At 49.2% G+C, this 16,410-nt stretch overlaps 1 protein-coding gene across 1 annotated transcript in view; it reads right to left on the reverse strand.

Annotated features, from left to right (window-relative positions):
• The window catches only part of LOC145528636 (guanylate cyclase soluble subunit beta-2-like), a 72,713-nt gene that overhangs the window by 21,408 nt on the left and 34,895 nt on the right, over positions 1-16,410 (reverse strand). Inside the window, 8 exon segments of the mRNA XM_081547289.1 lie at positions 2,375-2,555; positions 3,295-3,450; positions 6,264-6,415; positions 9,368-9,522; positions 13,384-13,476; positions 13,478-13,531; positions 14,261-14,409; positions 16,017-16,317. Of these exon segments, the coding sequence (XP_081403415.1) occupies positions 2,375-2,555; positions 3,295-3,450; positions 6,264-6,415; positions 9,368-9,522; positions 13,384-13,476; positions 13,478-13,531; positions 14,261-14,409; positions 16,017-16,317 (1,241 nt within the window).

Below are 16,410 nucleotides of genomic sequence, written 5' to 3' on the forward strand. Positions count from 1 at the left end.
GGAAAAGGCAAGCTGACCACACCATAGTGTTCATAGGTGTGAAAAGAGAAAGGAGCCACGGGTTCTGGGAATATTTGTGGAGGGAGACGCCATCGGTGAGGGAATTTTATCCCACTCATAAAAAGGGCTTGATGGAGCTTCCACATTTAGAGCAGTCGTTGCCAGTCTAGTATCGCCTACCCGATTGCTTCCTACATGTCTGTCCATGAGCAAAAGAGACCATGCCCTGGAGGAACGACATCTCCAGCTTCCAGAAGCCCCTGCATTCTCCAGAGATCAGAACAGAGGCCCCATCCTTGCTCTGCCCTTTCCTGCCATCACCTACACCTTCCCTACATTGTCGTTGTTGTGTTAGTCACTCAGTTGTGTCCGACTCTTTGCAACCCCATGGACTGTAGCCCGCCAGGCTCCTCTGTCCATGGAATTTCCCAGGCAAGACTACTGGAGTGGGTCGCCATTCCCTTCTCCAGGGGCTATTTCTACCTCAGGGATCAAACCTGGGTCTCTTGCGTTGCAGGCAGATTCTTTGCCATCTGAGCGACCAAGGAAGCCCACACCTCCCCAAGAGGCTCTCAAGTCCTCATTGTGCCTCAGCCTCTCCTGTACTTGCTGCTGGCCCTGTAACACCTCACGCTGGGCAGTGGTTCTGACTTCCATGGGGCTCTGCTACACCCGCTGATCTAAAGCTCCCTGTGTATCGCAGACCAGTCTTCTTTTTTTAACCTCTGTAGTACCTCTTACAGTTTTGTGGCAAGACTCACCTATCTGTTAAGTGAAAGGATTCTCAACAATAGAGTCCCTAAGTGATGAAGAATTGGCATCCTTGACCTTTTTATTTTTTAGCACTTTACAGCTTTCAGATGATACACAGCATCTCACATGTTCCTCAAAGCGACCTCAACCTCTTAAAGCAGGCATTCTATCACCCCTGCTCTCCAGATGAGAAAAATGAAGCAAAAAGGGTGGCCCAAAGCCACCCAGCTAGTTACTGGGAGCAGACCTGGGAACTGTGATTAGGGGCTAATGCTCTTGCCACTGTGACAGTGGTTCTGGAGCCGGGCAGCTCATCCAACTGCCCTGGGGAGATGGTACAGAAACAAGGGTGGAACACACCCCACTCTGGACCTGGGGAGACACTTGGCATAAGGCCCCGCCGCCTACATTGTCAACCACAGGTGACTCTGATGCCCCCCCAACCCCCAGCTCTGACGCTGCACCCCGATCTGTGACACCAAAGCTGACAACCAGCAACTTTACAGGCTAGCCCTGACCTGGAAAGCCAGTTCATTTACACCTCCCAGGATCTTCCTTCTTTAGAACATTGCTGGGTTAACAGCTCAACTTCTAGAAAGTCCGAGGTTAAAAATGACTGTGCCTGTTCATCAGCCCCCAGCAGAAGGGGTCAGGAGAAGGTGACAGCCGTGCTTATGAAGGCCTCAGAAAAGCTGCTGAAAAGCCTTGGAACCAAGAATAAGGGCCCACATTCATCAGCCTGGCTCCAAACCAGTTGGACCTCAGCTCATGGGACAGGTCTGGGAAAGACCCTTGGGTTCTCAAGACTCTGTAAAGCCAGGGACAAGGACGCTGGCAACTAAGTGACCACAAACCCATCCAAGAATTACACATAGAGGGTGGAGGGTTTGTGTATGGTGGAAAGTTCTTCCCATCGGGAAGGAATATGTTAAATGTGAGGGCAGACTCCCCAGCAGGCAGACTGCTAAGAGCCCAGTCAGGAAAGAGACCTTCAGCACTCAAGCCTCCAGGACAATTAGGAATTGGTGTAAGGAGTCCTCAGAGCTGACTTAACCTGCCCTGAACCCGGCAAGTGGACACCCTCAGCCAATGATTTATGGGGGAGCCTGGGCTCCCTGCCTGAGCACCGTATGCGGGTCAGCCTGGAACCCATTATAATAATCGTCGGGAGAATCAGCTTGGAGACAAGTTGAAGCAAGCTGAAATTTGAAAAACACATTAACAGAGGTCTGAAGGGATGCCAGAAGAGCCTGCCAGCAGGGGCAGCTGGAAGGCCAATTTTTCAGTCAATACTGAAAGGTGGTTGCTTAAATCTCCGAGTCAAATACACAAGATTTTCTCTCCGGCTCGGCTCAATACTCCCGTTTAATTGCTCTGGGGAGTCTCTCCACTGACGCATCTAACACCCAAATACCGAAAGCAAAGGGGGAGAAAAGCATGTCATTGACGTGCAAATGAGGAAATGAGGTCCTGGGCGCAGCCTGCCGGCCTGGGTCCTGCTGAAGCGTCTCCTGCACTGACTGCCCCACTCCCCACCCAAACCCAGGGGGTCACCGAGGCTGGGGATGGGCGGGCGTCACCTCTCAGCTGCCCTCGGGACTCTGGGGAGGCAGCTCCTCACCTCTGCAGCCCCAGGGGGGCTGACCAGGCCCTGAGAGGGTCTTCAGGAGCCAGGGTTTTCACAGGGGAGAGAGGGGAAGGGGGCTCAGAGCCCAGAGAGAGGGAAATGTGAGCCACCGAAGAGCAGTCCCACATTTGACGCAGACCAGACGTGATCAGTGAGGAGAGCCTCGACTGGGGTCCTGAGATTGGGGAACAGAGGGGTCTCTGAGGGAGCGAGGCCCAACAGCCTGACCTTCAGAGGGAGTCCTGACAGATGGGTGGTTCCTGACAGAAGCCCTTCCCCGTGATGACGCCCACAGAGGAGCCCGGGTTTGGAGCTAGAGGGGGGGGGCAGCCCTCACCCATCTCAGAGCTAAGCAGGATGTTATCAGATGTAGGGGAAACCCAGGAGAACTGCGACCTCCACCAGGATGAAAAGGAAAAGGCAGGCCCTGGGGGCGGTGACACCAATCCCTCAAGGCAGAATTTTATTTTGTTTGCTGCCAACCATCTGAGATGACTATGCTTTTGAATTGTGCTAAAGAAGACTTTTGAGAGTTCCTTGAACAGCAAAGAGATCAAACCAGTCCATCGTAAAGGAAATCAACCTGAATATTCATTGGAAGGACTGATGCTGAAGCTCCAAAACTTCAGCCACCTGATGCGAAGACCCGATTCACTGGAAAAGACCCTGATGCTGGGAAAGATTGAAGGCAGGAGGAAAAGGGGATGACAGAGGATGAGATGGGCAGATGCCATCACCGACTCTATGGACATGAATTTGAGCAAGCTCAAATAGTGAAGGACAGGGGAACCTGGTGTGCTGCAAGGGTTGCAAAGAGTCGACTTAGTGGCTGATCAAGAACAACCACCATCAGAGACAAGGAAGAAGCCTGGTGAACTTGAACTCAGGGTGCCTGCAGAAGCTGTTCAAAATACTTTCCGTGGAATTCAGTAGGTCTGGGTTTAGGTGGCTCGAGGTAGGCCCACCCACAGCTCCAAAGGCTTGGTCTTCATTTCTCCGAGCCTCTGGCTCACACGGCACCGTTTCCCATTCACCCACAGCATGGGGGCCGTTCCTTGTCCACACCTCTGCTAATCACACCCAACAATCAGAAATCCATTCACATGGGGCCCAGAGGATCCGACAGAAACATGGCCGTCCTGAAGCCGAGAAGACCAGGTGCAGCTGCCTGCGCTTGGGGGCCTCGACTGTGTCCATTCCTACAGGAGGGCGCCCGTGGTCTGCCCCAGACAGACAGCCTGAGGGGCCAGTCCAGCTTCACCCACTCACTGGTTGTAGAACCTTCTATAAATCATATAACCATTCTGAAATTCAAGCTTCCCACCTCTTAGGGGATTAGCCATGTGACTGACATATCACGTGACTTGTATGGAGGGCACCACGTCCGGAGAAACCTCATTTTGTGGGTTCACGGGGACTAATAAGCTTTTCTGAGTATTAGAGCTTCTTTTGGAGGAGGGCAGCAAGGGCCCTCTCAGAAGGAGGGGGCCCCTACTTGGGACACTTGGGATGGGGAGGTGGGTGGGGTGGGGAGCATAGAGAAAAGCTTGCTCAAAACACAGAGATCAACCATCAGAAGCATCTTGCCAAGGGCCCCTCTCTGGCCCTTTCCCCTCCCCCGGGAGCTGGGCCTCTGGCCCAGTGCAGTCTGGGAGTCTCTGAAGCCATCTGGGGTACTCACCACGGGCCACGTCACCCTTGGGCAGCTGCAAGCTGTCCGCATACCTCAGGACAGCTAGAGTCTTGCCATCTCAACTTTCCTGATCACTTGCTTCTGCACAAAAAGGCATGAAGAGAAAAGGCTGTGAGTTCAGGTCAAGATGGGGCCTTTCTTTGAGCCCCTGGGGACCCCTCCTACACACACACACACACACACACACACACACACACACACACACAGGACACGGAGGGTGCCCAGACCCCTCCCCCACTGCACACTGGAGACGCCTCCAGTCCAACCCTATCTGGCCATGAGGGGGGAACTCCCACAGCCCCTAGACGTTCAGGGGTCACATTCTCGAGTCCCCCCAGACCCTGAGCAGTGTCAGCATGGGGTCTTTCCTGAGGGATCCCAGTCTTCCTGTTTCTGGTGGGGATAGGACGGGCAGACACCCCAGAGCCTGACAACCAAGGCTCAGCATCAGAAATCCTAGGCTGATCGGCGGGGGGGAGAAGGTGAGGAAGATACAGAGAAGCATGAAAATTAAAAGAGGTGGAGATTCCCCTGCTTCTGGATTCCACACACAGGGTTGTGTTTCTCTGTACAGAGATTCCTAACCAGGGGCTCGGCTGGGGGCTGGCATTCACCTAGAGGAAGGGGTGACTTTCCTCTATCACAAGCCATGTCTGGGCACCACCTAAGCCCAGAGTGCCTTTTCCCGTTTTACACCTGCACACTGTTTGGGGTCTGGGAGGGGCTGTCCCCTCCCCTCTTTTCACATCCTCTCTTCCTCCTCTTTCTCAGGGTCCATCGTGAGATCTGCAACCAAGAGACCCTTACTCACTTCTGTTTTGTTTCAGGCTCAGAACTGAAAGTGGGTTGGATTCTACTGGCCCAGACCAGGTACTAGAATCCTGTTTCTCAAATTTCCAGCTCAAGCGCCCCCACAGAGAGAAAATGGGAAGAAGTGGTCTGGGGTTTGAGCTAGGTACCCCTAGTCTATTTATCCCGTACAGCCCTCCATCCTGCGGGGAGGACGTGCTGGTGAGAAGGACAGGCGATGTAGGTAGGTGAGGCACCCGGAGCCTAGAAATTCAGAAACTCGGATAAGGGCACCTCCTGGTGTTTATTAACCAAAACTCTTTCTACTTTTTCATTTAGATCTTTCTATCTCAAGTGTCTTCAGCAATAAAATGTGGCCAAAATCAATCACAGTTCCCAGGCACACTAAGGTGAGCTGGTATTAGAATGACAGTGTCATGAAAGCCATTGAAAAAGTTCTCAAATTCCCATCTCTCCATTGGTATAACCCCACTGTTAAAAATAGGAACCCTAATTCATGCATCCCCAAGTGACCTCCAGCATAAATGAGCTACGTAAACGGGGAACCTGTGGATTTAGAGACTTTTCTCTGCAGGCCCCCGGAGCAACTAAAGATTAGCTCCAATCAGAATGAATGCATTTCCTTCACCAGTTTGCTTCAGAGGTTCAAGAAGCTTTGCCTACTGGATTAGTTTTAACCTAAACTCACCCTCTTGTCATTCCTGGAACCAGGTGAGTCACAGATTTTATCTTTCTTCCCAGTTTTGGAAGCCAGCAGACAATGGGGAAGGTGGAAACTTCCAGTGTGTGAAGAGAAAGCCTGTCTGGAGCCTCCCTGGAGGCTGAGGAGCAGAGGGAGGCTCTGAAATCCTCCCTCAGCTGCAGGAGAGGCTGCAGGCCTCTTTCTTAGACAGGGAAGACTCTTGAAAATGAACGCATGAGGGACCCTTTAGGCTGGGTGCGTCAGCCCAGCTTGAGAAACATCTGAACATCCAGGATGCAAGAGAGGATTCAGGCACAGTGGTCACATGACTCGTCAGGGGCTGTGACTGAGTAAAAGGTCATAGCCTGGGGGTGGGCGGGATGGTACCCAGGCTGGCCCTCAAATACGTTTGTTGCTGTTGTTCAGTTACTAAGTCGTGTGACTCTTTGTGACCCCATAGACTCTAGCCCGCCAGGCTCCTCTGTCCATGGGATTCACCAGGCAAGAATACTGGAGTGGGCTGCCATTTCCTTCTTCAGGGGATCGTTCTGACCCAGGGATCAAACCTGCATCTCCTGCATCGGCAGGCGAGTTCTTTACCACTGAGCCACCAGGGAAGCCCACTAAACAGAGCCGAAGTTGTTAGTGGAAAAAAACATCCAATAGGAGTATTGATGAGGCTTCTCTTTCTTGCTTACCCTTGGAATCAAGCCGAGCCTGAGGTTTCCCCATAATCTCATCCTCTGAGGCCTTCAGGTTTCGGATCAGAAAGTATGTGGTCATCTTCCCTTTACCTTTCACTTCAATTTCACCCCTCTCAGTTATTTCAAACCCTTGATTCTCCAGGGCTCTGCACAGAGAAGAGAAAAAAAAAGCTCCAGGTCACAGAGCTGTGAGTCGAGAGTGGGCTGCAGTGGGCAGGGTGATGTGCAAGAAGCCTGAGACCCAAGTGAACAGGGCGGGGCCCGTGCAAAGGGACAGGGCTGCAGGGTGACTAGGAAACTGCACGTGTTTATGTATTTACTGGCAGCTGAGAGAGGCTGAAGACACACCACAGACCAGTGCAGACTAACATCGCGTCCAGTTCACGGTCAGCTGCCTCAGCCAGGGCTCAGCACTCATCCGTCTTCCCTTGTCCTTGGCTTTGGCTGGTTTTGCGGAGATTTCAGACCTTCACCAGGCTCTTCATATCCCCTCATTAGGGACCTGAGCTCCTCGCCCACATGCTGCTGACCATGCATCCTACTGCGTGACTTGTTTAGTTGCTCGGTCGTGTCTTACTCTTTGCGACTCCATGGACTATAGCCCACAAGGCTCCTCTGTCCATGGGGATTCTCCAGGCAAGAATACAGGAGTGGGTTGCCATGCCTTCCTCCAGGGGATCTTCCCAACCTAGGGATCAAACCTGTGTCTCCTGTATTGCAGGCAGATTCTTTACCACTGAGCCACCAGTGAAGCCCACTTTGTGACCTGATTCATCCACAATCTGGAACCTTTAGAGCCAAGACCCTGCACCTTCTCATCCCATTGACCACACCTGCCCTTTCCCCCAACTTTAGAGGTTGAAGTATCTTGTTGAAGGGCACCCACCCAAGATCCATTCCCACCTCCTCAAGGCCCAGCCCCCTGGACCACCTCTTCTTTGATCTTCAGCTCCTTCTCCATTTGCCTCCTTGCCTAAGCTTGCTAAGGTCTCTTGCTAAGCTTGCCTAACCAGCTTGCTAAGGTCTCTTCCATCCTAAATAGAAATAAAAATCTTCTTACCTGTTCATCTTCTGCTTTAATGCCATACGAATGCTCGTTCCTTTTATCCTTCAACCCACAATCCAGTGTCTATTCATTCCCCCGCCCCCCGTTGACCACAGTTGCTTCTGATAATGTTCCCAAACCTCTGACTATTTTTCACTCCTTGCGATGGAATCCATCAGAGAGCCACCAGGGAAGCCCAATCATAGTTTATTTTTGTTCCATTCTTCCTCCATTAAAAATAGCCAGAAGGGTGCTTCTCTTCCTGAATTCTCTGCTTCTCCTGCCTTTTCCATGACTCCTTCCTCCATCTGCCAGTGAAATGTTAGTTCTTCCCACTGTCCTTCTCACACGCATCCCTCTGCAGGTGATCTCACCAACTCTCATGGTTTAATTACCACCTCTGTGTTATTACTCCAAGTCTCTTTCCCCAACCAACAGCCTGACTCCAGATCTCACCCAGCAAGTTAATGCCGCCTCTCTCTAGATGCTCCCCAGTTCCTTTTATTCAGTACTTCCAAACCTGAGCTCATTGTCTGCCTCCTGGACTGGAATCCCCCTCCCTTGTCACATCTCAGATGATGAGATTCAGGCCTGAGTTGCCCAGGATGGAGACCTGGGAGACAGTCAAGGCTCCTCCCTCTTTCTCAGCCCCCATTTCTAGCAATTACCAAATTTAATTGATTTTATCCTCAGATTCCTACCAATGAATGTTCTGGTTCAAACCAAACTCCTAACAAGTCTTGTCTTTCCCATCTCCTGACGCTCAAATCTGCCCTTACATGGCCTTGAGTGGTCAATGTCAAGCAGGACCCTGACCTTGCCATTGTGTCCAAGCTCACACTCCTTAGGGGCTCACACCTGCCCCTCAGGGAGGCACACACAGCCCTCCCCCACTTTCTGCCTCACAGATTCCACCCCAGCAAAGCTAAATCATTTGTAGTTCCTGCCCTTATTCTACGACTGTGTTTGTACTACTGGATATTCACTCCAGTATACCAATTTGGGCTAAACTCTGCTCTGGAACTCCTTGTTGAAGATCCAGCTCGGGAAACTCCCTTCTCCACAACACACACAATAATTCCCACAGGCATGGGAATGGATGGTTAAAGCCTGACCCTCTGGGTTCTATCCAGGCCATTTTCCTTCCTAGCCAACTTGTGACCTGAAGTGAGTGAATTACCTCTTTGTACCTGATTTTATTTTCTCATCTGTAGATGAGAATGATAATAGTATATCTTCATAGGGTTGTTGCAACAGTAAATGGACTAACATGTTGACGAGGGCTTCCCTTGTAGTTCAGCCGGTAAAGAATTTGCCTGCAGTGCAGGAGACTCGGGTTTGATCCCTGGGTCAGGAAGATCCTCTGGAGAAGGAAATGACAACCCACTCCAGTATCCTTGCCTGGAAATTCTCATGGACACAGGAGCCTCGTGGGCTGCAGTCCATGGGGTCGCAAAGAGTCAGGCACGATTGAGCGACTAATACTTACTTATGTTGACGAACTTAGAGAATGTGGCCTCTTACAAGTTCTCAGCAAACCACAAGTATTGTTTCATGCATATCGTGACCACTGCACTTCTCACACTTTAAAAATAATTATCTGTGAATATTTCTTTCTTCCTGCACTACACCAGGGGTCAGCAAACTTTTTTCCTTCATAAAAAACCAGATAGGAAATATTTTCAGCTTTAGGGACCACAGTCTCTGTCACAACGACAGCTCTGCTGTGGTAGCTGAATGCAGCCATGGATAAGATGCAAATAAAGATCCCAGCTGGGTGTCAAAAAAACTTTACTTACAAAAACAAGCAACGGCTGAGATAACGGCCCATGACTATGATTTGTCAGTTCCTTAACTGGACCACATGTTCTTTGAGAGGAAAAATTATCTCATGGTAGAGCCTCAACAATATTAATTGTCTGCCACAAGGTCTTCTGCAAGTGTGGCTGGAAGGAAAAACAGACTCCCTCTGTGGCCCCTATCTGATGGCTGTGAGGCATTCTGTACCTTCTGGAAGAAGAAGGGGCAAAGAGAGGCATGACTAAGTGGTCACCTGTAGGTCATGGGGCTGAGGTGCACTTTGTTGGGAAGCCCGTGATTTTCCATCCGAGAGGCTGTGTTCACAGTGTTGCCAAACAGGCAGTACCGTGGCATCTTGTCCCCCACGACACCTGCCAAGACTGGTCCCGTGTGGATCCCCACTCTGATCTGCAGAGAGAACCTGACTGAAAAGGGACCATCAGATACCCTTGCTTTTACTCTTAAGTTGAGGTATAATTTACATAAAATAAAAAAGACTTTAAGGTATTTAGCTCCACCAGTTTGGCAAATACCCCTGAGCCACCAATCAAAATCAAATACAGACTGTCTTCATCACCTTGCAAAATTATCCTGTCCCCTTTCCAGTTAAGTTCCATCTCTCCCTGCAGAGGTTACCACTTTCTTATTTCTTCTCCCCGAGAGGGATTTTCCTGTTCTCCAACTTCACATACATGGAGTCATGTAGCATATTCTGTTTTGTATCAGACTTCATTTATCAAAATTCATGTTTTTGAGATTCACCCATATTATATGTATCAGCAGTTCATTCTTTTACTAGTAAATACTATTCTGTTGTAAGAATTACATCACAATGTATTAGCCCAGTCTTCTCTTCACGAACATTTAGGTTATTTCCCATTTGGAACTGTTATAAACATTCTTATACAGATCTTTTTGTGGATGTACATTTTTCATTTTTCTCAGGAAAATATCTAGAAATGGAATTCTTGAATCACAAGGTAGATGTGTACATGTAGGACGGATATTTTTCCCATTCTGTGACTTTATATGTATACATTTTTCCTTAATAAGCAGACATTTTAAATTTTGATGAATATATTAGTCTGCTAGGGCCAACAAAATGCCACAACTGAGTGGTTTAAACAACAGAATTTACTTTCTCACAGCTCTGAAGTCTGGAAATCCAAGATCAAGGTGTCAGCAAGTTTGATCCTGAGGTCCCTCTCCTTGGCTTGCAGGTGGCTGCCTTTTTGCTGTGTTCTCACACTGTCTCTTCCCTGTGTGAACACATCCTTGGAATCTCTTCCTGTCTCCAAATTTCTCTTCTTATTAAGGATATCAGTCAGATTGGAGCAGAACTCACCCTAACAGCCTGGTTTTGACTTGGTCACCTCTTATAAGGCCCTGTCTGCCAATACAGTCCAATTCAGTCCCCTTCATGAGGTAGCAAGGATTAGAGCATCAGCATATGAGTTTCATATGTACCTCGGAGCAAGGTGTCATGGTTCCCTTTCCCTAACAATACCCTCCCGTGGGTCAGCGGCTTGTGTTTGGGGAAGGCCCCATATACTTCTGGAACTGGAGAAATCTCTCAGGTCTCCTCCCCTACCCATAGCCTTTGAATGAATGAACCTATGCATTTGTGAAGGTCTGTGAGGAAAATGTTGGTAAATGGATAGAGTCTGTGGCTAGAACTTATCATAGTCGAGCTCTTTGGGATTCTAACCCGTCATTCCAGTTCCAAGGTGGCCATGAAAATGTCACTAAACTTTAGGTGGGTTTTGTCTTAGCCTCCCCTTTGGTGGCTTATTTCTGCTGCTGTCTCCTAGGGAAGAACCATCATGGGTGTCCTCTTGAAAGGTCTTGCCACTTTCTGGAATTTGCTTCATTCCTATTTCTTTGCTATGTGATTTTTTTTTTAACTACTCCAGTGGCTCAGCAGTAAAGAATCTGCCCTCAGTGCAGGAAACACAAGAGACTTGGGTTCATTTCCTGGGTCGGGAAGATCCCCTGGAGGAGGGCATGGCAACCCACTCCAGTATTCTTGCCTGGAGAATCCCATGAACAGAAGAGCCTGGTGGGCCATAGTCCATGAGATCACAAAGAGTCGGACACAGCTGAGCATGCATGTGGAAACAGAATTCTCTTGCAGCTTTCAACATCCTAATCAGGTTTACTTGTCTTTTCATCTTTCCGTGCCAGATTTTCTTTTCCTTAAAATAAGATTTTAAACTCTTTTCTCTGAATCCTTTAAAGCACCTTACATTCATGCAAGGGTGACCTCAGCAAATGTGGATTATAGGCTTTACAAGTGACAGAATGAAAGATCTCAATGAGTATTAATTTTAAAACTGCAGAAGCAGCAGCACAATTCTCTTAAGGGAGAGGAAGTCTCCAGCCCTTTCCCCTACTTCCTTAAATAAACTCACGTGATATGCAGTTTCTGCTGGATATTTAATGAGGCTCCTATGTCACTATTCTATTTTTTTTTTTAATATTTATTTATTTGGCTGTGCCAGGTCTTAGTTGCGCATATGGAATCTTTAGTTGCTGCATGTTAGATCTAGTTCCCTAACCAGGGATTGAACCTGGGCCCCCTACACTGGGAGCACGAAGTCTTAGCCACTGGACCACCAGGGAAGTCCCTATTCCCTATTTCTATCCTTAGAATTGATAACATCTTTTCCTCTTGTTTTTTTCCCCTTGGTAAGTCCACTATGCAAGTTTTCAGGAATTCATTGTTCATTTTCAATCATATTGGTGTAGCACTATTACTATCTCTGTTGCCATGCCTCTTTCACAGGCAGACACTCTATTTACACAACAGTGTATTTTCCATATTCTTCAGTGGCTTTCATTAGGGGTTTCTTAGGTGGCGTTAATGGTAAAGAACCTGCCTGCCAGTGCAGGAGACATAAGAGACGCAGGTTCAATCCCTGGGTCAGGAAGATCCCCTGGAGGAGGGCATGGCAACCCACTCCAGTATTCTTGCCTGGAGAATCCCATGGACAGAGGAGCCTGGGGGGCTACAGTCCATAGAGTCGCACACGGCTGAAAGGATTTAGCATGCACACACATGTGCATGGCTTTCATTAGGATTCTTTAACCAAAACACTTATCTCATTTCTGACCTTCTTGTCTCTTCTCTCTCATTACCTCCCTTCCTGATTTTTTATTTATGACACTGGGGTGTCTGTGTGTTTGCAATGGGCCGGTGTCATGGACATGACGTGTGGGCAGCTTTTGCTCTGAAGACTGCCACAGACACCACTGCCAGTACCTGCAGGACTTCTCAGCTTCTAAATCGTTAAGGTGATGGTGAATGTGGCACATTGCAGAATCCCCTATACCGGGGCTATCGCTAGGGAAGATCCTACTCCATCTTGTAGTCAGCTTTGATTTTAGCTGGCTGTTTAGTTGATTGCACAGATCTGATTGACAGGAGCTGCAAAGGGACCTCGACTTTTAGAGGACAGAGACGCTGCTCCAAACCACCTCGGGACCACTGGGATCAGCCGAGCAGACAGAAGACGGCATTTACTTTTCATCATCAAAAGCGTCCAACTTTTATAGTGTGAACAAACTTCCGTACTTGGAAAAGCAGCTTCCTGTGTTCCTGAGAGAAAGGCGAGCAGATGTCTCGCTCATGGCCACGTGCTGGAGGGAAAGCTATTGTGAATATCTTACGGCACCACGGTGTCTGGCCTGCTGGCTGGAGGCAGTTTCACACCTCAGCCTGAGTTCCAAACCCGTCAGACGGCATGTCGGATACACAACTTCCCTAAGTGAAGAGAAGTTGGCTATTTAGTCAACCTGAACCACTTGTTGAAAATGCTCGGGCAAAGAGGCAGGAATTGGAAACGAGCTGGCTTCCTAAGGATGGAGCTCCACAAAGCCAGGGTTAGGGACAAAGGAAGCCTGCGTTAACCCCATCATAACCCCGAACTCTGAAGCCTCTTCTCAAATTTGAGAGAAGCTGAGGCAATAACCTGGAGGAGAAAATGGCAACCCACTCCAGTATTCTTGCCTGGAGAACCCCAGGGACAGAGGAGCCTGGTGGGCTGCTGTCTATGGAGTCGCACAGAGTCGGACACGACTGAAGCGACTTAACAGCAGCAGCAGAGGCAATAACACCCTAATATCTCTGTTACTTTAACGTATGGAAAAGAAGAGACGAGTTGGGAGAAATGACTCATTTTAATTACTGTCACATACCCAGGAGCAGACTAATAGAATTCTACTATATTGTGTGAGGTAACTGGTATTAAGAACTCGGTTGCTCTCTACCTGGATGGGTTCTCCGGTAACAGGATTCATCACTTCTTTGGCAGAAATCCTCATCCCCAAGGCAAAGTTTGCTACCCTCTGAGCATGGCTTCCCAACAGGCACTGGTACACCCCCCACTACCATATAAGCATCTCCTATTGTTTCCACCTATAAGGGGGGAAATACGAGGGAATTCAGAGGGTTCTCTTAATGCACTAACTATAACACTACATATTTTTTTGTCATTCTCTGGTAAAGAACCTGCCTGCCAATGCAGGAGAACCAGGTTTGATCCCTGGGTTGGGAAGACCGCCCCCCTGCCCCTGGAGAAGGAAATGGCAACCCACTCCAGTATTCTTGCCTAAAAAATCCCATGGACAGAGGAGTCTGGTGGGCTACAGTCCCTGGAGTCACAAAGAGTCGGACACAACTGAGCAACTAACACACACATATTGACAGAAGGACCACATTAAAAGCTGGTGGTTATTTTCTATGGATGTGAGGAGCATGAGGGAGAGGAGGTGAGAAAAAAAAAAATGACTCAGGAGATGCCACGAGAGAGCCAAAAGTTCTTTCTGCTTTTGGCAGAGGCAAGTCCCAGAGTGGACGAAGCTGTCTATTAGATCCACATATAATGCTATGTATTAGAGACACATTTAGGTTAGACTTGCTGCTGAAATGAAGGCATAGTATTCTCTGGGAAAACAGTATGCCTCTTGAAGGCAGGCTTAGCATTGGGCAGTATAGAAGGATTTTTGAAAATTTTAAATTTTTAGCTCTTCCTCCCATCTCTTCTGGCATCCACACCAAACCCCAGACCAGTGAGGGGCGCACACCAGGTATGCGCCCTGCCCCGGCACACAGGGACACACACAGCCCAGGGTACCACACGCTTACCTTGTAGACCTCATGGACGCTGGTTAACCTGTCGAACTTGGAGTACATTGAATTCAGCATGTTCACTAACTGGATAGGTTCGCAGGCAGCACAGATGTTTGTAAACATCACCACGTCGCTGAAGAGAATCGTGCAGGTTTTAAATTCTCCTGCAACATAAACCAGGTGTCAGGGAGAGCCAAGGATGTAGAATAACAATTCTATTAATTCTGGATTCGAGTAGCCTTTAGGAACCAAATTTGACCATGGCTCAGGGAGAAGGAGCCAGGTCCCCATCACCATTCACCATCGACCCACCAGACATCTGTTGCATGTCTGTTATGAGCTGGTCATATGATATGAAGCAGACAGGGGTCCTTGCCCATAAGGAGTGCCTAGTCTAGGGAAGGAGAGAGAGTGCAAACAAACAATAAGATGTGCAGACCACAGGGAGATGTCAGGATGGTCTGGGTGGGCACTGGCTTACAGAGAGGTCAGGGAGTTGAAGCAAAGCCTGAACTACAGAAGACACAAAGGGAAGGGAAAGTTCCATGGAGGGGAGATTATTACCAGAGGTACACCCGCTCAGAACTCAGCAGGCACCCCTTCACCATGTACCCCTTTGTTCCAGGGACAACAGCCTGCAGTGTTTAACCTCAGAGTGCCTTACCTTGACTCTTGCTATGCCATTCTCTTGAAATGCTTTTCCTTTTTTTTTTGCAGAACTCAAGGCGGCCCAACTCAGGTGCCACACTCTATATATCAGCCCTCACCCCCACACCTAACCCCTGTCTCTTTCTCTTCTGACATTTATAAACCATGAATTTCTGTGTTATCTATGTTTCCAGAGTAACTTCCATGGTGGGGAAAGAAGGACGAAATCTGGAGTTAAATGGACTTCTGATCAGTTTCCTGCTCTTTTACTCATGAACTGGAGTGAACTTGCTCCACCATTTTAGCTAATAACACCTCCCTTCCAGAAATGTTCAGAAAATTAGAGAGCATACATAACCTATCTAACAGAGATCCTGGCACGATAACTTCTCCTTAATGCACATAAATTTCCTTTTTTTCAGTCACCCCTATTAATGTATTCTGTAGGTACCAGTCAAACTCACAAGACTATAAGCTTCTTTGAGTCCCAGCACCCAGGAGAGCACCCTGGCACTCAGCTTCCCGTGCTTGTCTGGTGAAATGAACACTCGCTGGTGACCAGCAGAAAGTGAGTTTTGAATAAACATGGCCTTCTTTCGTCTAGAAAAAGCTTGCTCTCCCAGAATGGTCCTTAGGGGCATCCCTTTATTTATTTAACGTGAATGTATCAGCTTCCCTAGTGGCTCAGACAGTGAAGAATCTGCCTGCAATGCGGGAGACCTGGATGCCAGGGACCTGGGTTGGTTTCCATCCCTGGGTTGGGAAGATCCCCTGGAGAAGGGAAGGACTGCCCACTCCAGTATTCTTGCCTGGAGAATTCCATGGGCCGAGGAGCCTGGCCAGCTACAGTCCATGGGGTCACAGAGAGTCAGACACGACTGAGTGACTGACACTTTCACTACCACATCATTTCTAATTGTGGTGAAGAACCCCATATGGTCACTGTATTATTATTATTCTCAAGGTAGAAAGAAGAAAGCTAGGCTATGGAGCTTAAGTAATTAGCCCAAGACCACAGTTGCTAACAAGTGATGGAGACAGACTCCAAACCCTGATCGGCCTGGTTTCAGAGCGGGTGCTCCCAGCCACCAAGGCGCCCTGTGCAGGGCCAGGCACCCCTCACCCGCGGCGACCTTCCTGCCCTCCTTCAGCTTGTTGGCCACGTGCTCAGGCAGCATGGCGTACAGCAAGGTCTCGGTCTTTTTCTTTTCTGCGGCCAAGTGCGTGGAGAGGACGCGCAGCTCCTCCTTCTTCCTCTCCAGCTGGTTGGACAGCTCGATCTCTGCCAGGCGCTGCTGGTTGAGGAGGATGAGGTCCCTGGTGGGGTCGTGGGGGGCGATGTCGGAGAGGTGCATCCGGTGCTCCTCCGGCTCCTGCAGGCTGCGGAGCCTGGGGGAGCATAGGTACATCATGCAGCGCAGGGGCTCCGTCCAGGATCATCCGGCCCTCCCGCCTGGGACAGAGATGGGACAAGGCGGCATGTCACACAGCGCCCCGACAGTCACCCCCACGGCCCT

This window comes from Giraffa tippelskirchi, chromosome 12 (genome assembly GCF_054371585.1).
Source record: "Giraffa tippelskirchi isolate mGirTip1 chromosome 12, T2T-mGirTip1v1.2.pri, whole genome shotgun sequence".
Classification (NCBI taxonomy): domain Eukaryota; kingdom Metazoa; phylum Chordata; class Mammalia; order Artiodactyla; family Giraffidae; genus Giraffa; species Giraffa tippelskirchi.